The 26929-nt window shown below is 42.2% G+C and overlaps 2 protein-coding genes across 2 annotated transcripts; both read left to right on the forward strand.

Moving 5' to 3' along the window:
* Positions 1-5584: 5584 nt before the first annotated feature.
* Positions 5585-7399, forward strand: LOC134625896 (ferritin, middle subunit-like). The gene is made up of 4 exons (XM_063471251.1): positions 5585-5788; positions 6419-6565; positions 6745-6870; positions 6981-7399. Exons 1-4 carry the CDS (start codon positions 5687-5689, stop codon positions 7134-7136), a joined length of 531 nt encoding a protein of 176 aa, XP_063327321.1. The 5' UTR covers positions 5585-5686; the 3' UTR covers positions 7137-7399.
* Positions 7400-24960: 17561 nt separating this feature from the next.
* On the forward strand, positions 24961-26665 carry LOC134625897 (ferritin, middle subunit-like). The gene is made up of 4 exons (XM_063471252.1): positions 24961-25062; positions 25714-25860; positions 26094-26219; positions 26330-26665. The coding sequence occupies exons 1-4, from the start codon at positions 24961-24963 to the stop codon at positions 26483-26485; spliced, it is 531 nt and encodes a 176-aa protein (XP_063327322.1). The 3' UTR covers positions 26486-26665.
* Positions 26666-26929: the final 264 nt, after the last annotated feature.

The following is a 26929-nucleotide window of genomic DNA, read 5'->3' on the forward strand; positions in this document are numbered from 1 at the left end:
CCTTTTTGGTACAAATCTTTGTTTGCCTTGTTATGGATATTACTGTAATGCACCATCGCCATCTACTGGAGATACTCACTTACTGTTAACATCTTTAAAGTAGGTAAAATAAAAAAAAATGAACTAAAGGTGTTTTAGATTACAGCCTGCAAAATTTTTTACCTTATACCTTATTCAGTATTCACAATAGAAAACACTAGCCAAGTTTATTTCCAAATATAGAAGAACAACTGAAATGAGTTGTACAGTTTTCTGTCAGTTGTGCTGCTGATGCTGATTCATACATCATATCATGCTACACTGCATTTGCACTGTTTTGTCATTTATTTTCAGGAATTAAAGAAAGATCTGTAATCATTTTATTCACTTGTATTAATGTTATCTAGAAATAAAATCACACCAGAAAGAAATCATCTCTCACTCTTCTCTTAAAAATCCAGGTGTTTGCTCAGATTTATATACATTTTTTGGAAAAATCCATGATTACAATTCTGATCAAAATGTCTCAACAGCCACAACTGTGCACACTTTATGCATAGAAAAATTGCTTAAAAAGCTAAAATGATTTTTTAAAAAAATCCCAGGTAAATGTGATGATTGCATACTGTTTTACCTGTTAAGTTGTCTCCCTGCCCTGTTGGCTGAGCTAGTTTGGGCCAATCTTTAGGTTTCGAACTGTTGGCCTCATATTTGACTCGATGGCTGCAGGATGTCCAGGTCCTGTGGCTGGAACATCACCAACCCTTCACCATCGTGCGTGACACTTGGTACAAGGTGTTTGTGCTGATATGTTGTGGCTGTTTTTCTCCAAATATGCTGCTGTGCATTATGGCCAAAAATCTTCTCCTGTCTAATATCGTGTGTGTTTTATTAATATTGTAATCATAATAATCCATAATTATGGATATACATATTAGATCGTTTTTAGTGAAATGTAAGCCCTCAAGAAAGGCAGGGAAAAGATCTGTAATTTACTTTAAAATTAAATAAATAATAAATAAATATTAAATGTTCCCTAAACCGGTGGAAAGAGCTACAGACCCATGATACCTTTACCAAGTTAGCTAGCAGCTAATGACCACCACTTCTTGTGCAGCTAATAAAAGGACAGGTAATGTTTGTTGCGCTGTTGCACACACAGCATGCTCATTTGTTTCAATTCATCAGTTGCCACAAGACGACTTACTAATGTGTACATAATAACCTAATACTCCTGTGTGCTATAGACTATAGTGTACACTATACACCCTACTTACTAGTTTCTGTTGCATCAGTTTGTGTCTCCAAATTAATTTGTGTTTCTCTTACAACTCTGCACCGCCCAGATGCCCCAAAATGCATGTGCTCTTTGTGAGCTCGTTGCAAGCTCGGAACCAGCGTGCTCAGCCATCAAGGGTGAGCATTGGTTAATGGTCATTATGTGACTGATGCAAGCCAGTTCATTTTATTTGAGCAAAATTGGGATTAATAGTTAAATGTTATTGTTGATGGGCACAGGCAGGACTCCGCATGCACACACACACAAAAAGCGAAGTAAAAAAAAAAAAAGCCTTAAGAAAAGGGCACTTGGGGCACCCACCAGGAAAAGGGCAGGCACCCCCCACCCCCCTTCAACATGTGCATGGTGTAGGATAGTATTACCAATTATTTGTGACGTAAGAGACTTTTATGGAATGGGCAATCATTAAAAAAAAAGGAAACCAGTTATACTGAAGGATTCAGAAATTAATTTAAGGAAGTCTAATTATGGAGTTCCACAGGGTTCTTTGCTAGGACCAATACTTTTTCCATTATACATGCTTTCCTTAGCCAGCGTTATAAGAAGGCATAGCATACATTTTCACTGCTATGCAGATACCCGACTTTATCTATCCATGAAACCGGATGACACACACTAATTAGTTACATTGCATGAATGTCTTAAAGACATAAGTTTGATAGACTCCTTTAGTCTTGCTCAATTTGTGTCAGGCCAACCCAGAAACAGGGTCATACGTTGGATCTTGTGCTGTCTCTAGGGTTACCAGTCCTAAACATGAAAATATGTGATGCTGTTTTTTCTGATCACTGTCCTGTTGTGTTTGATATACTTTTATCTCTCCGCCATTGTACACCTCTTATTCCAACACACCGTTGTCGTGTTTTTAACCCATCTTCAACAGAACAATTTTCTATTGCTTTTAAAAAAGTTTTAAGATTTCCCCTTGGGTTTGGTACCGAGGAAATGACAGTTAATTTTTATAATGCAAAACTGCAAAACTGTCCTTGATGAGGTCGCTCCTTTTAAAACTATGAGCTTGAAACCACAATCAGACCCATAGATAAATAAGGCCACTTGTTTAGCCAGACGAGAGTGCAGGAAGGCTGAACGTAAGTGGAAAAAAGATGGGCTCCAGGTGTAATTTCTCATGTTGAAAGACAGTCTGTACAGGTATCAGGACATTGTAAAAGCAGAAAAGTCAAAGTTTTTTTCTAATGTTATTGAGAATAGCTCCAATGATCCTCGGGTTCTTTTTTCAATTATTGACTCTGCCCTGAATATTTCCCCAGCTTCTTGTATTAATAGTTCCTCAGACACCTGTGAAAGGTTCCTGCAGTTTTTTATCAATAAGATAAAAGCTTCGATCTATGATTGCCCTGCCTTCACATGACCTTTCTAAAATATTCACCTGCTCTGCTGTTTTTGATCAGTTTGAGCCTGAGTGTCTCAGTCAGGTGGAGGAAGTATGTAATGGCACAAAGACATCATCTTGTCCAAATGACATTGTTCCAACACATTTTTAAAAAAAGATTTTTAAGGTTGTCAGTTCTGACATTTTAGCTATTTTTAATAGCAGTCTTAGTTCAGGTGTTGTGCCAGCCTGTTTCAAACATGCTGTTGTACAGCCTGTACTTAAAAAACCTAATCTCGATTCCTCTGTCCTCACTAACTTCAGGCCTATTTCAAAGCTCCCCTTTCTGTTGAAAATTTTGGAAAAGATTGTATTTGTTCAGCTGCAATCTTTTGTAAATGGACACAATGTTCTTGAGAGGTTTCAGTCTGGTTTTAAAACTCTTCATAGCACAGAAACTGCACTTTTAAAGGTTCTTAATGGTCTTTTATTAGCCACTGATTCAGGTGACTCAGCTGTGCTTCTGCTTTTGGATCTGACCGCTGCCTTCGATACTGTTGACCACAGCATCTTAATCTCACGTTTGGAGCATTGTGGCATCAAGGGCACTCCATTAGAGTGGTTCAGGTCATACCTGTCTGACAGGACGTTCTCTGTGAGCTTTGGAGATTTTATCTCTTCATCAGCTCCCCTTACTTGTGGTGTTCCCCAGGGATCTATACTGGGGCCAATTTTATTCTCTATTTATATGTTGCCTCTAGGTCAAATTTTTAGAAAATATAACATTTGTTTTCATTCATATGCCGATGACACTCAGATCTATCTTCAACTGAAGGGAAACAGTCCTGCCTCACTAGAACCCTTACTTCAGTGTCTCGGTGAAGTTAAATCCTGGATGGCCTCTAACTTCCTTAACTTCAATGAGAACAAAACCAAAGTGATAATTTTTGGACCAAGTGGCAATCCCAGCAATTCCCATTTTAACCTGCACAGTCTTGAGCCTTTTATCAAATCGCATGCCAAAAATTTGGGGGTTATATTTGACAGCAATTTCACCTTTGAAAAACAGATTAGCTCAGTCATACAGCGGTCTTTCTTCAAACTGAGGCTTTTATCTAAGGTGAGATTTTTGAAAATCTTTTAACAACTTTGAACGGGCGATTCATGCTTTTACTACATCCCAGCTGGACTATTGTAACTCCTTATATGCTGGAGTTAGCCAGACCTGCCTGGCAAGGCTGCAGTTGGTCGAGAATGCTGCAGCTCGTCTTCTGACACGTACTAAAAGATGTGAACACATTTCCCTGGTGCTTGCCTCTCTTCATTGGCTCCCTGTCCACTTCAGAATTAATTTTAAAATTTTATTGTTGACTTACAAAGGCTTGAATGGGCAGGCTCCTGGGTATTTGTCTCACCTCTTGCAGACTTATACCCCTTTTAGATCTCTTAGATCAAGTGATCTTTTGCTTTTAGCCATACCAAGGTCGAGGCTGGTTCATAGAGGCGATCGATCGTTTACAGTTGTAGCGCCTAAGCTGTGGAATAATTTACCCCTATACATCAGATAGGCTCCTACTGTCAATCTTTTTAAATCTTATCTTAAAACACATTTTTATTTACTGGCTTTTAATACAGCATGCGAGTTATTTGTTAATTCATATTTGATGTTTGCTATCAATATTCTAAGTTATTTTATTAGGTATTTTGTATTCTTGTACAGCACTTTGGTCAATGCTCCTGTTGTAATTAAATGTGCTATATAAATAAATAAACTATAAACTATAAAGACCTGGGTGATCTAAAAGTATTTGTGACCAGGATATTTCCTTCAATGTGAATATTAAATAACTATGTAGGACTGTTTTCATGTATTTGCCTAATATTTCTAAAATTAGAAACATTTTGTACCAGAGTGATGCTGTAAAGCTAGTCTGCTTTGTCCTTTTTCGTGTTGACTTCATTCCTGCAAATAAACTGTTAACTGTGACTCTTCTGTGTCCTTGAAATGAGTCCTGGTCAAATCAGTGGTGTAACAGAGAGTGCTAGCAGTGACCAGAAAAAGAGAGCTGATTTCTCCCATACTGGCTTCTCTTTATTGGCACACTGTTAAATCCAGAATCTAATTCAACAGTCTTCTCACAAACTGTCTTCGAATAATAAGGCCCATCTTATCTTAAAGACCTCGTAGTACCCCAGTAGAGCACTTTTCTCTGAAAATACCAGGCATACATATAATATGCATGCACTGCAATGCAGCATGTGAAAATTAAAAGCTACACTTTAGCTATTAGGAGTGACTTGTGGTTATAGGAGACATTCATTTTAGCTGAATCCTTGAATATGTCCCCTCCTAATTATGTCCCTCCATCTATTTTCTGACCACATGAATTTCACCTTGCTCTGTCTCTTCCTCGTTCTTTTATTGGGACTGTGGTAAATAAAATTATCAACAGTCAACAGTCATGTGTTACAAAATAAATGAGGTTTGGCTCAAGACTTGTATTGTACATATTTAAAAAATGAATGAATATTGTACCATGTGCATGTGCATATCACTCATGTGCAAAAAGAAGTCTTCATATAGCATTTTGAGATTAATCTTTATATATTTTACATATTTTGCTTGTTATCTGTTCAAATAAAGAAAATGCTTTGTCATTGCATGTGACTATCTGCCAGCAGGTCACATTAAACATTAAAGTTAATGACGAGTTTTCTAGGAATCAGGAGGAGCAAAAAAATGCAACTTCATCCTCTGTGTCACGGTTGTTACAGATACCTGTGCTCAGTGATTGGTGGAAACATGCGTCACATCTGTCACAAGCTCCACCGTGGAGTATAAACACAGGGGCCCGCGAGTGTTTCATTTCATACCAGGGGAGGAATCTTTGAGGAGTTCTTGCTTCAACAGTGTTTGAACGGAACTTCTTGTCTTCGTCCACGCTTTATATTTCAGCTACTCTGCACTTCGAAAGCAAAAACCTTTTCTACTTGAACACTACAGATAAAGTCGACGTAAAGCTTTATTTTTGTACCGTTTTTGTTAATAAAAAGCACAAGAAACGCCAGCCGAAATGGAGTCCCAAGTGCGTCAGAACTACCACCGCGACTGCGAGGCCGCCATCAACCGGATGGTGAACATGGAGCTGTTTGTGTCTTACACCTACACTTCTATGGTGAGAACACAGAAATAGTCCATCATCAAAGCAGACTCTTTTCTGAGGAATCTACTGCAGAGGAATGTTTACTATTTTTAAATGACGGCACTGTGTGCTGTTTAAATGTAAAATCCTTTTATAATGAATATTAAGGTTAAATGGCACAGCTAGAACAGGGATGTAATTGTGGCACACTAAGATGTATTGTGTTAATGCAGCTTTTTAACAAATGGAAGCTTAATTTTTGAACAGTGTTAGATATTGACTCAGTTGGGACCTCAAGTGAAAGTTTAAAGGTCACAATGTGAAAATGAATCATGAAATTTCAACAGATGTTTTGACAGTTATATGTCGTCTCAGTTCATTGTATGTTTAATGGACAAAAGACCTGGAGAGCATATGCTGCTCCACTCATACTTGCAGCAACCCTGCACAGTACAAGATTCTGTGTTAGTGGGTGTCAAGTTTGAATTGTTGAACTAACAGCAGAGTGGGGTCTTAGTCTGTATTTCAGCAGTTATCTCAGTCTAAACTTGCTGAACTGTCCATCATGAATCATGACAGTCTGTCTCCATAACTGTTTGTCACGATGCTTTATTTGCAGAATTATTGGTGCTGTGTACTAATAACCTGTGTCTGATTTGTCAGGCCTTCTACTTTGACCGTGATGATGTGGCCCTGCCAGGCTTCTCCCACTTCTTCAAGGAGAACAGCCATGAGGAGAAGGAGCACGCTGACAAGCTGCTGTCCTTCCAGAACAAGAGAGGAGGTCGCATCTTACTCCAGGACATCAAGGTGTGTACAAACTGAACTAGTCCTGGTGTCACATACCTGACTGTGTCTCTAACACAGAAACTGGGATTAATGAACAGTGTTATGACACTTGTTCTCTTCCTGTTGTTGCATTAGTGTGTAATGTGTACACAAATTTTAAAACAAGTGTTCAGTCTTTAACAGAATTGTTTCTTGTGCAGAAACCAGAGCGTAATGAGTGGGGCAGCGGGCTGGAGGCCATGCAGTGTGCTCTGCAGCTGGAGAAGAAAGTCAACCAGGCTCTGCTGGACCTGCACAAGCTGGCTTCTCAGCATGATGACCCTCATGTAAGTGGGAGTATGAGGGAAGGGTTTGGGGTTAAAGACTGAACTAGTTCATGCTGTGTATGTTTGACAAATCATCAAATGTTAACTGTAATTTGTGTTTGTTTTCCCAGCTGTGTGACTTCCTGGAGAGCCACTACCTGGATGAGCAGGTGAAGTCCATCAAGAAGCTGGGTGACCACATCACTAACCTCACCCGCATGGATGCCCACAACAACAAGATGGCAGAGTACCTGTTTGACAAGCACACTCTGGGTGACAAGAGCTAAATGCTGAGACCTAGAAGTGAGCCTGGAGTCGACATGTTAACAACACAGGCTTTGAAGTAAACTCACTTCTGCTCCAGCTGTTTCACTGAGAATGATTTCTTTCCTGACTTTAAAGCTGGCATCAGTTCTTGTATGTTGTGGTGTTTTTGTGTGAAATGTCACATGGAGAGATGGATGTTATCAGGGTATGGCTCTGCTTCTAAGCTGTCTGACATTTGGAAATGTTTCTGATCTGTTAATCTGAATAAACATTTTGAGCTGGATCTTTGGTCTGTCTGCATCTGTGACTCATTTTACCGATTAGAGCAAAAACTGAATGCATCACTATTTGATTACTCTGTCGACTTTGTAAGATTATGGTGTTGAGAAATGTCGTCTCAGGTCTTTGACTTAATATCTCTACACATTAGCAACAAGTACAATCTAATTTATGTGAAGCCATATCAGAATTTAAATGTTACTGAATAACTTTTGGATTTCTCATACAGAAAAGATATCCAGTTAGCAAAAACAAACAAACAAAAAAACCCATTAACCTAATTAATCTAAAATTACAACTCAACATCTATATAGAATAGATGAAATTAACTGTACAGTGTGTTAGCAGTTGTGCAGTTGCTATTCTGATTCATACATTGTATCATGCTATACTACATTTTTATGTTTTGTTATTCATTTCCTGAATTTAAAATGTCTGTGAGTTTATGTTGGACACCCGTACTGAAGTAGTTGTCAGTGTGTGGTTATATTGAATTATTAGTAACATACAATACTGTGCAAAGGTTTTAGGCAGGTGAGAAAAAAATTATGTAAACAAAGAATTCTTTCTGAAATATAAATGAACGTTTATTGGCCCCAAATGTATTTAGCAGCAGGGCAACGACCCCAAACATGCAGCCAGTCCGTAAGAGTCCGTAAGAACTATCTACAGTGTAAAGAAGAACAAGAAGTACTGGGAGTGGTGGTATGGCCCCCACAGAGCTCTGATCTCAAAATCATGGAGTGTGTCTGGAATAACATGAAGAGACAGAAGGATGTGAGGAAGCCTACATCCACAGAACATCTGTGGTTAGTTCTCCAAGATGTTTGGAACAACCAACCAGCCGAGTTAATCTGTTTTTTTAGTTTTATGGTCATACTTGGGAATGAAATAACTACTGGAAAAGTATCCAGAGAAAAGATATGCACCTGGAAAAAGAAAGGAAAGTTGCCACTGTGAAAAGTTATTCATTCAATCTTTTATGCATAGTGGTCACTACAGTGGACAGCTATTCAAAGGCTGTTTTCTTGTATTTGTGTCAGTGTTGATGGTATACTTGCATATAAACCACTACATTGGACACTAATGTGTCACTCCATACCCTGCCACCCACTCTAAAGATGATGTTTTCCACCTAAGTGGAAATGTAAAAAACTCTTTGAAAAGTACATGTTTCAAAAGATTCAAAAAATAAAAGCCATGCCTAAAGATGAATAAAAATACTTAAGAAAAAAATCCTAATTGAGGTTGTCATAATTCATGCATGAAAGGGTTAAAACATTTAAAGGTGCTGTCGTATTATGTGTTAATCCACGTGTTGGAAAACACTTTAAGAGCCTTGAGGCAACTGTTATTGTGATTTGGCACTATATAAATAAAGCTGAATGGAACTGAATTGAAGCACAGGACACACAAAGGTGACCTGTGGAGTTCCACAGGGTTCTTTGCTAGGACCATTTCTATTTACATTATACATGCTTTCCAATCATTCAAATATCATTAGAAAGTATAGCACACATTTGAACTGCCATAGCGACGATACCCAACTTTATCTGTCAATGAAGCCAGAAGACACACACACATTAGTTAAAGTGCAGGAGTATCTTAAAGAAATAAAGACCTGGATGACCTCTAATTTCTTGCTTCTAAATTGAAATAAAACTGAGGTTATTAAACTCCAAAATCTTACAAACATGGCATGAGCTTGGCCTCTAGTAACACTGTCATGAACCTTGGATATGTAGGACTGCTTTCTTCCAATTGAGCAATATCTTTAAATTAGAAACGTCCTATCTCAGAGTGATGCTGATGAATTCATGCATTTAATACTTCTAGGCTGAACTATTGTAATTCATTATTATCAGGTTGTCCTAACCCCCCCCTGAAAAGCCTTTAGTTGATCCAAAATGCCTTTGTGAGAGTACTGACGGGGGACTAAAGAGAGCATATTTCTCCCTTATTGGCTTCTCTTCATTGGCTCCCTGATAAATCCAGAATTGAATTCAAAATCATTCTCCTCACATACAAAGCTGTGAATAATCAGGCCCCATCTTATCTCAAAGACCTCATAGTATTATATCACCCCAAAAGAACACTTCACTCTCAGATGTGTGTGATGAAAAATTTCTGTTAGTCTCAATTAAAGTGTTTAAGTGCTTATGCGTATGCTGAGTTGTGACACCACAATAGAAAACTTCAACTGAACAGTCAAAAACTAGATGAACTTATTTCAGCCTCAGTAGGTGAAGAAAATTGCAGCTGACCCTGTCTGTGGACTTTGCATCACAACACCTGCTTACTTGTTGTTTCTCGGATGTTTAAAAATAGAATTTGAGGCCGCCCCCTCTTCTTTGGAGCTCACAGTCATCAGGTGACCCTGAATCCTCCCTTGGTTATGCCGTAATAAGCTTAAACTGCTGGGGGCTTCCCATGATGGTATTTCTGAACATTTCTTCTTTACTAACCATTTTTTCTTACTATGAGTTTATATGACTCTGCATTTAACAATTAGTTATAATTTATCTCCACTCTGTTCCACGTCTTTTACCCTATCTTCCTCCCATTTCCCTCAACCTAGATGGCTGGTTCTGGATCTGCCTTTCGCTCTTCCTTACTTATCTTGTTCTCTGCCGTGTTGTCCATTTTCACAGAACACTATGCTATGAGATTGCCGTCTCCACACTATGATAACATTTTGCTAATTTTAACAATTTTTCATGCAGGATGAAAATATTTAGTTATAACACTTGAGTGAAAAAGCTGCCTCATCATGAAAAAGAGGTAATTGTTGGTTTAACAGTGTTGAAACATACACTTAAAAATGGGTCTTAACCTTTATAAACATGAAGCAATATATCTGAGTAAAATAAAATTATGTGAAAAAATGTAGGTGCAATTAAATTAGTTAAAGTTCGGATTTAGGGCTGATTTTTTTTTATTTAACTTTATCAATTAAATATCTTTTCCAAAATTTGAGGTACTCTTAATTGCTCTTTTTATTTCATAAAACGTTATATTTCTACGTACTTAATTACTTACTTACCTGTCATTACTCCAGTTTGTATTTGTTGTAGACAGTGTTGGGGAGTAACGGAATACATGTACCGCCGTTAGGTATTTAGAATACAAAATATGAGTAACTGTATTCCGTTACAGTTACCGTTTAAAAAGGTGGTATTCAGAATACAGTTACTTTGTTGAAATAAATGGATTACACGGCGGTACTTTCCTGTTTCATATTGTCGCGGGTCAGGACTGTTTGGGTTTGTTTGACAGACACGCTCTGTTGTTCCAGGCGGCAGCGTTACGGTTGCCATGGTTACAGGGTGACGCACTCTCTCTCTGCGTGTTTCCTGGGTGAGAGAGCGCTTTTTTGTTGTTGTTGTTGTGCTAAGCTAAAAGGCAGAATGCTACAGGCATGGCCCTAAAGAATGTAGCCTCATGGGCAGTGTAGTCCGTGCTGCAGCGAGAATGGACTACCATACACGTTATGTGTCTGTGAGCGAGGGAGGGAGAGAAAGGAAAAGTCCGAGCTGTCACGGGGCAAAAACGGGAGCTGGAAGCATGTAAATATAATAATAACCACTGCAGCCAAGAAGAGTGCCTGACGAGCCCATTTGTAAGTAAGCTATTAAGACTCAATTGTACACTGTGTTCGTGTTTTCCTCCGAAACAACAAGTTCCGTTGGAGCAGCCTTTCAACGCCTCTCTCTGTCTCTCGCTAGCAAAGTTGACCCAGACAACAAAGTAAAGCTAGTTTTCAGCTACGAGCCCGACAAGGAACCCACCGTATTAGCCAGAGGTCCCTTTACTACGGTTCGGAGCCGCGGACCTTCAGTAACAGTAATAAATCACAGCAATAGTACATTCACGTAGTTGTAAACAGCATGATAATATATTAAGTAATCCAAAGTATTCAGAATACGTTACCCTCATTGAGTAACGTAACGGAATACGTTACAGAATACATTTTGGGGCATGTATTCGGTATTCTGTAATGGAATACATTTTAAAAGTAACCTTCCCAACACTGGTTGTAGACCCAAAAAGTAGACTTTATTCATTTGTGCTGAGGGACCCGATCCTTGGGGTGAACCAATATTTGGCACTGTTTAAAAGCAAACCTGCAGTCAGCTGAGACTGAATAAGTCACTTGGATAAGTGACAAAACGTTGGTGCCACTGAAAACGCTACGTCCAGATGAACAGAATCAAGCTTTTGGTATTTCCTTACTTGAGCATGCATTAATACATATTTTTGAACAGTTTCAGAACTTTAACATTGCAGTTTTCTTACCCTTGTTGTGAAGTAAAAACCAAAAATTTCTTTCAGTGATTTTATTTTTGATAAAAATTAATAATAATAACCCCTCCGTGAATCGCTACCTTATCGTGGCTGAGGGGTTTGTATGTCCCAGGGATCCCAGGGGCTATGTTTTCTGGGGGCTTTTGCCCCCTGGTAGGGTCTCCCATGTCAAATTGGTCCTGGGTGAGGGACCAGACAAAGAGCGATTCAGAAGACTCCTATGACAAGACCATCGAGGGAACAGTTCACCCTGCCCATGATAGGGTTACCAGGGCCCCGCCCTGGAGCCAGGCCCGGGGAGGGTGTCGAGGGCGAGCGTCTGGTGTCCGGGCCTTATTCCGTGGGGCCCGGCCAGGCACAGCCCGAAAATGGGACATGGACCCATCTTCCTGCAGGCCCACCACCCGCAGGTGGCACCGTAGGAGTCGGGTGCAATGTGAGCCGGGCGGCAGCCAGGAGCGGAGGTCCTGGCGGACCAATCCCCGGCTACCAAGACTGGCAATTGGGACATGGAATGTCACCTCTCTGGTGGGGAAGGTGCCTGAGTTAGTGCGTGAGGTTGAGAGGTACCGGTTAGATATAGTCGGGCTCACCTCAACGCATGGCTTGGGCTCTGGAACCAGCCTCCTGGAGAGGGGCTGGACTCAGTCTGGAGTTGCCCATGGTGAGAGGCAGCGGGCTGGGGTGGGTATCTTGGTATCCCCTAGGCTTGCTGCTGGTATGTTGGGGTTTCTCCCAGTGGACGAGAGGGTTTGTTCCCTTCGCCTTCGAGCCAGGGAACGGGTCCTGACCGTCATCTGTGCTTATGGGCTGAGTGGCAGTTCAGAGTACCCTGCCTTCTTGGAGTCCCTGGGTGGGGTACTGGAGGGTGCTCCTCCTGGGGACTCTGTTGTCCTACTGGGGGACTTCAATGCTCACGTGGGCAGTGACAGCGGGACCTGGAGGGGCGTAATTGGGAGGAACGGCCTCCTGGATCTGAACCAGAGCGGTGTTTTGTTTTTGGACTTCTGTGCAAACCACAATTTGGCCATAATGAACACCATGTTCGAACATAAGAGTGTCCATAAGTGCACGTGGCACCAGGACACACTAGGCCACAGGTTGATGATTGATTTTGTAATCGTATCACCAGACCTGAGGCCATATGTTTTGGACACTTGGGTAAAGAGAGGGGCTGAGCTGTCAACTGATCACCACCTGGTGGTGAGTTGGATCAGGTGGCGGGGGAGGATGCTGGACAGACCTGGCGCGCCCAAATGTACAGTGAGGGTGTGCTGGGAACGCCTAGCAGAGGCCCTGGTCCGCGAGATCTTCAACTCACACATCTGGCAGAGCTTCAACAGCATTCCAAGGGAGACTGGGGACATTGAGTCTGAATGGACCATGTTCAGCACCTCCATTGCCAAAGCTGCTGCACTGAGCTGCGTCCACAAGGTAGTTGGTGCCTGTTGTGGTGGTAATCCCCGAACCAAATGGTGGACACCAGAGGTGAGGGGAGCCACCAAGCTGAAGAAGGAGTCCTACTGGGCTTGGTTAGCCTGTGGGACTCCGGAGGCAGATGATAGGTACCGACAGGCCAAGCGGAATACAGTGCGGGTGGTGGCTGAAGCAAAAACTCGGGTGTGAGAGGAGTTCGGAGAGGCCATGGACAAGACTTTTGGACTGCCTCAAAGAGATTCTGGCAAACCGTCAGGCGACTCAGGACGGGAAAGCGGTGTTCTACCTGCACTGTGTATAGTGCGGGTGGAGTGCTGCTGACTTCGACTGAGAAAATTGTCGGGCGGTGGAAGGAATACTTCGAGGACCTCCTCAATCCCACTGGCATGTCTTCCGTGGTGGAAGCAGAGTCTGGGGATGAGGGGGGTGACCTGCCAATCTCTGGGGGCGAGGTCACTGGGGCAGTTAAACAACTCCATGGTGACAGAGCCCCTGGGGTGGACGAGGTCCGCCCCGAGTTCCTGAAGGCTCTGGGTGTTGTAGGGCTGTCTTGGTTGCCACACCTCTACAATGTTGCATGGAGATCAGGGGAAGTACCCCTGGACTGGCAGACCGGAATGGTGGTCCCCATCTTTAAGAAAGGGGACCAGAGGGTGTGTTCCAACTACAGGGGAATCACACTCCTCAGCCTCTCTGGGAAAGTCTATGCCAGGGTGCTGGAGAGGAGAGTCTGTCTGTTAGTCGAACCTTGGATGCAGGAGGAACAATGCGGTTTTTGTCCTGGTCGTGGAACACTGGGTCAGCTCTTTATCCTCTCAAGGATACTTGAGGGTGCATAGGAGTTTGCCCAACCAGTCTACATGTGTTTTGTGGACTTGGAGAAGGCATTTGACCGTGTCCCTTGGGGGGTCCAGTGGGGGGTGCTCTGGGAGTATGGGGTGTCTGGCCCATTGCTACGGGCCATTCAGTCCTTATACAACCGTTGCAAGAGCTTGGTCTGCGTAGCCGGCAATAAGTCGGACTCGTTCCTGGTGGGTGATGGGCTCTGCCAGGGCTGCCCTTTGTCACCGAGCCTGTTCATAATTTTTATGGACAGAATTTCTAGGCCAGCTCGACTTGGAACGGTTCACAGCCGAGTGTGAAGTGGTGGGAATGAGAATCAGCACCTCCAAATCTGAGGCCATGGTCCTCAGCCGGAAAAGGGTGGAGTGCCCACTCTGGGTCGGGGACGAGTTTCTGCCCCAAGGGGTGGAGTTTAAGTATCTCGGGGTCTTGTTCATGAGTGACGGGAGAAGGGAGCGGGAGATCGACAGACGGATTGGTGCAGCGGCTGCAGCGATGGCCATTCGGGAGGGGCTCAGAGTAGAGCTGCTGCTCCTGCTCGAAAGGAGCCAGTTGAGGTGGTTCAGGCATCTGACAAGGATGCCTCCTGGGTGAGGTTTTCAAGAAATGTCCCACCGGGAGGAGGCCCCGGGGCAGACCCAGGACATGCTGGAGAGATTATATCTCTTGGCTGGCCTGGGAACGCCTTGGTATTCCCCTGGACAAGCTGGAGGAGGTGGATGTGGAGAGGGAGGTCTGGGCTTCTCTGCTTAGGCTGCTGCCCCCGCGACCCGGCCCTGGATAAGTGGAAGAAAATGGATGGATGGAAAAATTAATAAGCACTCTCTGTTTTTTTTTTTTTTTATATATTACAAAAGTGTCCTTTTTCTTAAAATTAATAAACACTTCTTGTTGACACATGGTTCTGATTACACAATTATACTAATTTCTTTATACATAATGATGTCATCTGCTTTCTAGCTCTTGCATCTAAGCTACAAAAAAGCTAGAACCAAAAAATGTGTCAAAATGATAACTGTACTGTAATAAGTTTTGAGTGTGTAAAACAAACAGATTCTCGGACATGTTTTAGAGATATACGTGTCACAGTTCTGGGTCATTTTGATCCAGCTTTTTCAGTTTCTTATATTTTGGTATTTTTCTGTATTATGATGTATGCTCTGATTCTTTAAGTTGTGCTGTTTTGATTATTATTCTAGGTTTAGTTCAGTGTCAAGTTTGTGTCTTTGTGATTTGTTTCTTGCTTCCTGTTTTATTTTGATATTCCCAGTCATATGTCAGTGTATTCAGTTTTACTTCCCCCTGTCTTGTTAGCCCTAATTTCTCCCAGCTGTATCTCCCTCCTGTTTCCCATTCCCTGATTACTCCACTGTGTATATAAGCCCTGTGTTTTCCTTTGCTCTCTGTCGTGTTGTTAATGTTTCCTACCCTCTGTAAGCTGTGTGTTTGTCTTGTACTCCCATTTAGTTTCTCTGTTCAGAGTTTTGTTTTGTGTTTTGGTGAGTTTAATTTATTGAAAGTTTTTTTCCAGCACTAAAGCTGTGCTTTAAGTTTAAATATCCCGGTTTTGAGTTCTGCTCTTGGGTCCACCTTTCCAACCTGCCTGCCACACAGCCTATCATGACAATACGACTGCCAGTTTGTGTCAGATAACAAATGATATGTTAAACCAAAAAGACTTAACAAACAAAAATTTAACCTTAACTTGTTATGACTTCATGTATTTATTCACAAATTAAATTTAAACCATAACAGAAAAAAATATTTGGAAATGTCTCACAAACACATCCTTATGTACAACTATTTTCAATACTCCTGATATTTATTCTCTTTTTCTCTGTTAACTTCAAAAATCACTTCCTCCAAACCATCAACATGTCTATTACACTCCATTCATAGAAGACTGCTCAAAGAAGTTCTAATCTTAAATGCTAATCTTAAATATGGTCACGCTGTCTTAATGGGCTATGTACCACAGGCCTTTAAGGTGGCAGCACTCAAATCGTTATTTAAAGAGCCATGACCGGACCCATCTGTCTTAGCTAATTACAGACTTTCTTTTGAAAAATTCTTGAAAAACTAGACATAAAACAACAAACTCAACACAGTTTCAATTAGGTTTCAGAGCTCATTACAGCTCATAGCATTAGTGAAGGTTACAAATTATCTCCTTATGGCCTTTGACAGTTGACTCATCTCTGCTTGTCCTGCTAGACCTCAGTGCAGCGTTCAGTACTCTTGAACACTGCTATTACATAGATTAGAAGACTTAGACATAGGTATTAAAGGTACTGTGCTGCAGTGGTTTGAATCATGTCTGTCAAATGGACTTGGTTCATGCAAATGGGAGTGTTCTTCACACACAATGGTTAATTATGGAGTTCCACAGGGTTCTGTGCTAGAACCAATTCTATTTACATTAAATATGCTTCCCATGGGTAGTATTATTAGAAGACATGGCATACATTTTCATTGCTGTGCAAATGATACCCAGCTTTATCTGTCCATGAAGCCAAATGACACACACAAACTAGTTAAACTGCAGGAATGTCTTAAAGACTTGACCTCTAAATTCACATAAAAGGAATTTATAGGTTATTGTACTTGGCCCTCAAAATCTTAGAAATATGGTTTTGAACCAGATACTTACTGTGGATGGCATCACCTTGACCTCCAGTAACACTGTGAGGAATCTTGGAGTTATTTTTGACCATATACCTCATTACTTTATATTTCATAATTACCTCTTAATTTGTATCACCCGTTTTTGTTTGATTGCAGTTTTGTTTACTGTACATGCATATGTATCATAGAATAGTTTTGGATTCAGACACTATTACACACTGATACTAAGTAACAGACACACGAATAAGATCTTGCACACAATTAAAAGTGTTTACTGCCTGGGTGTGGTGCTCTTTTGCTCGTTTGGGTCTCCTGAGCAAAGAAAGAGACACAGCAGCTGTTTTTAACTTGAACCTTTACCACTTAATAAATTTAAGAAAATGTACTTTGAGCATATTTTGTCATCCCTCTCATAAAATGAACCCGACAAGAGTAAAAGTGAAAAACCAGTTTATACATTTATTAATTTTAGGCTGAGTTGTTATGTCATTACTAACAGGCTGTTCTAAAAACTCCCTGATCAGCTGCAGTGGGAGTGTCATGGTCCCCTGGTCCTCTTCTCTGTCTATGTGTGTGTTGTGTTGTATGTACTGATGGATCCCTTCCATGTGTCTCTCTGCCCTTCTGATGAGGAATACTTGGTAACTGTTGATTGGTTAACTCACCTGTGACTTGTACTGTCACCTACAGCTACCTTCCTTAGGCTGAAGCTCTTCCTCAGTCAGCACCAGATTGCTGTGTCAGCAGTGATAATGTCTCTGCCTCTGTAACCTTGATCCAGGTTTCATGTTTTGCTCTTTCCTGGAATTAATTCCCTTTGTCTCTGGGCAGGCTGCTCTGTGTAAAGGAAACACCCCACACCAGTGTCAGATTTCGTCTATGAATGAGTTCCAGTGGACTTAACTGCAATTCTCCTTTCATTCACTCTACCAACCAGCCCTCATTCATTCTGCTGCGTGTTTTTTCCTGTTGAACTTATTCCTGCAAATAACCTCTGTTAACTCTGACTCTTTTGTAGCATGTAAATGAGTCCTGGTCAGACTGGTGTGACAGAGAGTACTTACAGGGACTAGAAAGAGAGAGTATATTTCTCCCATGCAAGCTTCTCTTCATTAGTTCCCTGTTAAATCCATAATCAAACTTAAACTCATTCCCACAAAACATATTGTATACTCCAATGTAGCACTTCACTTTTTTGTTCTCCCCCCTCCCATTTTACCAGCCACGACAGATGGCTGACCTGCCTGAGCATGGCTGTGCATGAGACTTCTTCCTACCAAGTCCAAAACAAAACATCCATGAAAGGCACTGGAACTCGGGAAAATGTTCACACACAATTCAGGAGGCCAACCCAAAGGTCGACGGCACAGGAGTCTAGGACAAACCAGCTCAGGGGGCCAACCACGCAGCGGCGTAGGCGACAAAACTGTTCAGGAGGCCAGCAATGTGGGAAGCGGCGGCAACAGCGCTACCAGACACCAGTCACTCCCACCCATGGAGTGGGTACAGGTGTAGGAGTGAGCTAGTTCAGAGCCGCCCTCACCCTAAGAGCCAGGAGCCAATGACTGGGCTGCTGCTGTCCTGACCTGAAGAGCTGGCATGGGTGCAGGGACTAGCAAATCCGCCGCCTGCCTGGAAAGTGGAGCAGGGATCAACTGGGCCCTAGTCCCCCTCAACAGGGAAACAAATTTGGATGCAGGTGAAAGCTGGACCGCAGCTGCATTGAGAACAGGAACACAGTGAGGCAGAGGAGCAGGGTCAGCAAAAACAGGTTTTCCACCTTTTCCACCACGACAAACAGTTTTTAAAGTCTTTGTGGCTGACGAACTCTGGATTGACAGTCTTTGACAGACTTTGACTCAACATGGATAAAAATCTTGAAATTTTCTGAAGTGAGATTATTGTTCTTTATTTGTTTGTGAGATTGGGATGAGCGTGAGAAAAACAGTCATTTTCACTCACCACTGCTGTTTGCTCAGCAGAGACGGAGGAACGACAGCGTGAGCACCGCTTCGACTGGGAAGAGGAAGCTGGCAAGCCAGGCAACTTGGCCTACAGCGCACAGTACGGTGGTGCCGAGGCTGGGGAATGTGGGCATGGAGCAACCTCCCAACTCCCACTTGAAGCAGCCGAAGATTGGATGCTGGTGGAGCAGCAGGTGGAGCAGAAATATGCTCTTGCAGTTGGGGTGAGCCATGGCTTCACCCTGAGCTTGTCTTCCAGCTGGGTAAAATCTGCCTGCTGTCGCTGGTGCAGTTCGATGTCTGCTGGGTCCATTATGTGGTCGGATTGTACTGTCACGGTTTGTGAGGCAAACCATGTGGAGATGCGAGAGCGTGGACCCAAATGCAGACAAAACTGAGATGTAGGCGGGGGTTAAACTGAAAGTGGGTGTTTATTTAGAGGCTGAACAAAATGACTACAAAGCAACAACGAAGGGGGAACTGAAAACACTAACAAAACCTAGACTGGGAAAAGCTAAACTAAAGAACATGAGGAACATAGAAAACATCAGTGATGGGAATAATGGCGTTACAAGTAACGGCGTTACTAACGGCGTTACTTTTTTCAGTAACGAGTAATCTAACTAATTACTATTCCTATCGTTGCAACGCCGTTACAGTTACTAACAAGGAAACGTGGTCCGTTACTATTTTTCAACAAACAGACGGTTGAAGCGGTCTTCAGCTTACCGCATTTTTTATCAGTTGCACGGAAGTAGCTGACTATGTAAGTACAGCTTTAAGCAGCTGCGCGCTCCCGCGGACGGTAATCACGATCACTGTCTAGCACACCTGGAGCTGAGGGGGCAAAACAATTGCATGAGTGCTGCTGTTTGACTGAGGAAGAATAAAGTAGTCGTGGTAAGCCAATCACATGACCACTTAAAGACAAAGCAACAAGGTGATATATACCAGTTTTAAATTGTGTTGATAGGGCAAGTAAAACCAGAGTCATGATAAACAAGATATACGCGGCGTTTTTTCCTCCATAGTTTCGCCACGTTAGCGCTAGCACTGACACATCGATTGCAGCTCTCTCACTCTAGATCGTCTGTTAGGTCGATCTAGAGTGACCTAAAAAAAAACGGGACGTTTTAAGATTGACGGCAAGAGAGAGAGAGAGAGAGAGAGAGAGAGAGAGCAGGAAAAGAGAGAGCGAATTTTGAGATGTGGGAGATTTGTGACGTTTAGCGTGTTTGGGGTGTGTAGTTAATGTGTTGTCTTGTGTAGTTAGTGTGTAGTGTTGAGGATAGTTTTGTGTTGTGTGTCAGAACAATGAGGCAACTGCTGTCTCCAGGTAGAAACAGGAGTGATACACCTGCTGCCGTCAGACCTGCAGGTATCAGGCTGTGATGTTCTCCTTTATAGTGGACAGAAATTATTTTTTTGGAGTGGCACAAATAATTTGTGTGGCATCTTATTGAAGAACAGCTGATTGTTCTGTAAATAGTTTGAAATGGTTATTTTAAAAAAGGGTAAAAGGTAAATGGATCCAAATAACTTTGTTTGCAAAACTTGTGCATAGGATTTTAAAATTGACAATTTATATTTGCATTTAAAGTTATGAAATATGATTCATTAAACATGTTTGTGGTTGTTACAGTAAAAAATATAACTTTTTCTACTCTGATTTTATGGTTTTTGTCTGATTTTAGATCAATTGTGTTAATACAGTATATCAAAATGAAAACATGACAGTAAATTCAGACACGTGAGGTTGTGCTGAAAAGAATGATACCAAACAAGGCAAAGTAAATAGTTTTTAAAGGTAAAATGTGGAGGAAACATCAAAAGTAGTAAAAAATGGCCAATTTTTTTTTTTTTAAAGTAACGCAATAGTTACTTTTCAAGTAATTAATTACTTTTAGAATATTGTAACTCAGTTACTAACTCAGTTACTTTTTTGAAGAAGTAACTAGTAACTATAATTGAATTACTTTTTCAAAGTAACTTGCCCAACACTGGAAAACATTAACAAAACAGGAAACTAGGAATGAGGAACCTGAGACATGGAAACATCAGCAGAGGAAGCGCAGAGGATGATGAACGAGTGAAGACGAGCTGCTGAAGACAAGGAGAGGTAAGCAAATGAAACACCCGGAGTGATAAACAGGCAATCCGACAAGGCACAAAGGAAAGAACACACTATATGTTAGGGTTCAACGCAGGGGACTCAAACGCGGGACTCCTGAATCAGCTTAAGACAAGGGTTTATTAACAGGGGTCACCAAAGTGTATATACAGAGAGTGCGGGGTAGTGCTATATACAGAAATGTGAGGGACGGGCTCCAGGGGATCCAAGGGGGGAATCACTCGCTCTCCAGCTCTCCACATACACGACAGCAGTCCTCTTCTTTCACACTCGACACAGATTCACACGGGAGGGGTTATCCAGGGGGTCTGCAGATCAGAAGACAGGAATGAGAACAATATTTACAGAAGGCACTTGACTTATCTTGAGCTGAGGTTCGACTTTCACTGACGCGTGGCAGACAACGATCCAGCGAAGACCAGCAGTCACTTCCTGGCTTAAATGCTGTTCACCTTGATGGGCACCAGGTGTGTTCTTTCCCGTGGGCGTGGGCCGAGGGCGTGAACCCGCAATGAGTTCCGCCCCGGCGACAGAGAGGAGGAGAGAGAGAGAGAGCACAAGAGCGAGAGACAGATGGAAAAGGCCAATCAGCGTCTCGCTGATCCCTCAGGCCGTGACACTATATGATGAGATGATGATGAGATGATGAGATAGCCTTTATTTGTCAGTTGCAGTTGCCCACAACCGAGATGACAGAACTTGCCGACCGTACATACAATACAAAAACATCACATTGGGGCGATGGGTCAGGCTAGGTAGCAAGGGAAAAAAAAACATTGAAATGTGTAACACAAAAGGATAATCCAGCAATGCACAAATATCAACACACCATAAAACAATAAAACACAGACAAGCAACATGGGAGAATATTCCAGTGTGTACAGCTGATCTGAGACCACTGCAATCTTCGATCGCAACTCCAGCTGATCTGCTGGAAGGTAAGCATCGGAGGAGGTGTTGGATTCAGGGGAGAGAGGGTGATAGTGAGGGCTTATCAGTATCAGTGTACATGTTCCGTGCATGTGTGTGTGTGTGTGTGTGTGTGTGTGTGTGTGTGTGTGTATCCTTTGTTCAGCTGAGAGAAAGTGTCACCATGCCCGGTTAAGCGAAGGTCAACAGTCTCCAGTGGACCCAGGTGGCCTTGAAAGGAGGGACAAAGAGCTCTGACAACAATCCTGTTATCATGGAAGAATTTTTGTTGTTCCAGTCAGCTTCGACCTTGGCAGGCCTTCTGCTGGTGCCAGTGGGATAGCTGCATGAGTGAAGATGGTGAATGTTTGGGTTTAGTGCGAACAACTGTATCCAATTTTTACAGTTGGTCTAATGTCCATCACTGGTCACCAATTCTCCCAATTCCCGTTCTTCTTCTCCAAGATCTTATCCATACTGCAGAGCCATGAGCTTCTCCAAGATCTTATCCAGCTCAGTCACTCTGGCACAGCTGGCTGCCGGCGGAGCTCACGGGCACGTCACTGCAACCCCCACTGGCTTCTGCTCCGCGGCTACTGAGTGACCCCTCATCTGGGGCTCTCCTCAGCTCTTTCCGGGAGAGTGGCATGGTTGCCCCTCCGTTGGTCTTCCTTGGTCTCTTGTGCTCTGGGGGCCTCTGGATGTCTGGAGCCTGGATCTCCTCCTTACCTGCTTCATGCCCTGGAGGACGGGGCTATGGCTCCCCACACCCTCTAGCAGATCATTACATGAAGGAATCTTTTAAATACAAGCGCGCTCACGTTCACAGGTGTACACACGGGTGCTCACACACACAAACTACACCCTTTTTGGCTCCTACCTCAAAGCACACTGTGCGCTGTCGATCCTACGTGCTGCACAATAATATTCAATATTTAGTATTTACTGTTATATTCACATAGATCATCGCGATGACGTTGTTTATTATATTGCTCTCTTTTTCTTTGCTTGTTTTCTCTTTTTTCTTTCTCAACAGGTGATCCAGGTGATTGATATATGTATTTTTTGTCTGTTTGTTTTGTTGGTTTTTGTTTTTTGCCCTTTATCACCATTCCTCTTCCCCGCTGTTTTTTTTTCCCTCTTTCTTTCTCCCTTTTCTTTTCCCCAGTCAAGTCTGTCCCGTGTGTAGCAAGTGAAAATAAAATAAAATAAACAATAAAAGCAAAGGTGAATCAAATAGACCAATACGGCAAGGCTGGGATGGTCTATTAGGTAAAGTAAATCCGTTGGGCATCTTTCTTTGCCTTTAGACAATAATTCTGATGGCAAAAGAACCAAGCGGGACAGGCGGAAGAGAAGAAAAAAAAAAGAAAAAAGATCTTATCCATATTGCGTAGAAAACACAGTCTGAGTACTCACAGCCCTGCCCATCGTCTATCATGTCGGCCAGCCTTATAGCATTTTGAACAGCTGTAGCCGCTTCTTGTTCTTCAATAAGCCAGGCCCGAGCCAGCTCCAATCAGCCAGAACTCTGTTATTGTGGTTCTGAATTGGTAGATTTCATTCAATGTCCTCCATTGAGAGTGTTGCCAGACACACGACGTAACCGACCATCGAGTATCCGGCAGCAAACGTCTCTGCAGGACAATCGGGCTCTCGCAAGCCCAGGAAGGTGTCAATTTCATTACGGGACCAGTTGATCAAATCCATAATTCTTTAGGTTTTAGGGAACAAGACTGAGAAACTCTTTGAGGGTTAGAGTTAGACGAGACTAGACAAAGTCATAGAAGCAGCAGCAGGGAAGATAAGGGAGGGAGAGGGGGAAAGATGCGTCCGCCTCCTCCGAGAGCCACAGAAGACAAAATTATACAAAAAAAATATACACACAAGGTAACAAGGGAAATTCACAACAGGAGTGAGACATAGCCGAACCTAATAGACATGACGAGACAGCGAGGAAGCAAAACAGAATGCACTGACGAAGGACAAAAAGTAAAACAGGAAACATAACACAGAGATGCAGGCTTGACAAGGAAACAGCTGACAGGGGAACCAGAGGGAACATGGAACACAGAGCACAGGAACAGAAACACAGAGACTAGAAAAGATAAATAATGAACTCAAAGACAATATAATAGTTCAAAATACAAAACACTGGGACACCGACCCAGGACCGTGACACATTTGGAGTTTGCTGCAAACCATTTTTAAAAATTGACAAATGAAAAAACAAAGCAAAAAGAAAGCAAAATGGGCTGCAGTATATACATTATTTCATTGAGGTTTAATAATATTTTAACTGCTTTAAAGCAAGTCTAGTGATGTCCACACAAAGCACTACTTTGGGCTACATTCACTTTATTGTTGGAAAATGAAGCTGAAAGGGTGAAGCAAAGAAAATGCAGGCTCCGTCCTCGTACTGAGAACACGTGATTACCAGCACACCTGTTCACACTGGCAGGTCTCTCGGGCACTTTACACAAAGGACAGCATTGCAAGTGGAAAAGTACTGCCTCTGAATACTAAAGCTTACAGTATATATTTTGGGTCTTCGGTGAAAGAAATATCATGTGTGAATTTAACCCCTACATATATTTTCCATAGAAAGGATTAATATCTGACATTTATACCATTTATACCAACATACACCTCAGCTGCAATGAGACTCATCAAGGACAAATTTAATCTAAAGAGCTACTTTTACATGAACAGACTGATACAAAATACATTTCTTAGTTTTAGTTTTTTTAATAAATGATTTGACTCAAGACTTTTGCACAGTATTGTACATATTTTTAAGTAATAAACATCGTACCATGTGCATGTGTACATCTCTGATGTCCATCAGAGAGTCTTCATCTAGCGTTTTGAGACTAATCTTTAGATATTTTACATATTTTGCTTGTTTCCTGTTGAAATATGAAAATGCTTTGTCAATGCACGTGACTATCTCCCAGCAGGTCACATTAAACATTAAGGTTAATGATGAGTTTTCTACGAATCAGGAGGCGAAAAAAAGCAACTCTATCCTCTGTGTCACACATGTTACACCTGTGCTCAGTGATTGGTGGAAACATTTGTCACATCTGTCGTGAGCTCCTCCGTGGAGTATAAATACAGGGACCTGCGAGTGTCCCACCTGGTATGAAACCAGGGGAGAAATCTTTGAGGAGTTCTTGCTTCAACGGTGTTTGAACGGAACTTCTTGATTTCTTTCAACTTTATATTTCAGCTACTCTGCACTTCGGAAGCTAAAATCCTTTTCTACTTGAACACTACAGATAAGTTCGACATAACTCTATATTTTTGTACAGTTTTTGTTAATAAAAAGCACAAAAAACGCCAGCCGAAATGGAGTCCCAAGTGCGACAGAACTACCACCGCGACTGCGAGGCCGCCATCAACCGGATGGTGAACATGGAGCTGTTTGCGTCTTACACCTACACTTCTATGGTGAGAACACAGAAAGAGTCCATCATCAAAGCAGACTCTTTTCTGAGGAATCTACTGCAGAGGAATGTTTACTATTTTTAAATGACGGCACTGTGTGCTGTTTAAATGTAAAATCCTTTTATAATGAATATTAAGGTTAAATGGCACAGCTAGAACAGGGATGTAATTGTGGCACACTAAGATGTATTGTGTTAATGCAGCTTTTTAACAAATGGCAGCTTAATTTTTAAACAGTGTTAGATATTGACTCAGTTGGGACCTCGAGTGAAAGTTTAAAGGTCACAATGTGAAAATGAATCATGAAATTTCAACACATGTTTTGACAGTTATATATTTTTCTCAGTTCATTGTATGTTTAATGGACAACAGACCTGGAGCGCATATGCTGCTCCACTCATACTTGCAGCAACCCTGCACAGTGCAAGATTCTGTGTTGGTGGGTGTCAAGTTTGAATTGTTGAACTAACAGCAAGGGTAAGTGGACGTGAAATTCTGGGTTTACTGGTCTCTATTTCAGCAGTTAACGCAGTCTAAACTGGCTGAACTGTCCACCATGAATCATGACAGTCTGTCTCCATAACTGTTTGTCACGATGCTGTATTTGCAGAATAATTGGTGCTGTGTACTAATAACCTGTGTCTGATTTGTCAGGCCTTCTACTTTGACCGTGATGATGTGGCCCTGCCAGGCTTCTCCCACTTCTTCAAGGAGAACAGCCATGAGGAGAGGGAGCACGCTGACAAGCTGCTGTCCTTCCAGAACAAGAGAGGAGGTCGCATCTTACTCCAGGACATCAAGGTGTGTACAAACTGAACTAGTCCTGCTGTGACATACCTGACTGTGTCTCTAACACAGAAACTGGGATTAATGAGCAGTGTTATGACACTTGTTCTCTTCCTGTTGTTGCATTAGTGTGTAACCAAATTTCCCCCTCGTGGGACAATTAAAGGATTATTCTATTCTATTCTTCTAATGTGTACACAGAGCTTAAAACAAGTGTTCAGTCTGTAACAGAATTGTTTTTTGTGCAGAAACCAGAGCGTAATGAGTGGGGCAGCGGGCTGGAGGCCATGCAGTGTGCTCTGCAACTGGAGAAGAATGTCAACCAGGCTCTGCTGGACCTGCACAAGCTGGCTTCTCAGCATGATGACCCTCATGTAAGTGGGAGTATGAGGGAAGGGTTTGGGGTTAAAGACTGAACTAGTTCATGCTGTGCATGTTTGACAAATCATCAAATGTTAACTGTAATTTTGGTTTGTTTTCCCAGCTGTGTGACTTCCTGGAGAGCCACTACCTGGATGAGCAGGTGAAGTCCATCAAGAAGCTGGGTGACCACATCACTAACCTCACCCGCATGGATGCCCACAACAACAAGATGGCAGAGTACCTGTTTGACAAGCACACTCTGGGTGACAAGAGCTAAATGCTGAGACCTAGAAGTGAGCCTGGAGTCGACATGTTAACAACACAGGCTTTGAAGTAAACTCACTTCTGCTCCAGCTGTTTCACTGAGAATGATTTCTTTCCTGACTTTAAAGCTGGCATCAGTTCTTGTATGTTGTGGTGTTTTTGTGTGAAATGTCACATGGAGAGATGGATGTTATCCGGGTATGGCTCTGCTTCTAAGCTGTCTGACATTTGGAAATGTTTCTGATCTGTTCATCTGAATAAACATATTGAGCTGGATCTTTGGTCTGTCTGCATCTGTGACTCATTTTACTGATTAGTTCAAGCAGTCGGTCTAAAGACTAAATAAATCACTGCTCCATTACCTTGTCGACTTTGTCAGATTATGGTGTTGACAAAGGTCGTCTCAGAAGGTGTGTGAGTTAATATTTGTACACATTGGGACCAAATACAAACAAGG

This window comes from Pelmatolapia mariae, linkage group LG4 (genome assembly GCF_036321145.2).
Source record: "Pelmatolapia mariae isolate MD_Pm_ZW linkage group LG4, Pm_UMD_F_2, whole genome shotgun sequence".
In the NCBI taxonomy this organism is placed as follows: Eukaryota; Metazoa; Chordata; class Actinopteri; order Cichliformes; family Cichlidae; genus Pelmatolapia; species Pelmatolapia mariae.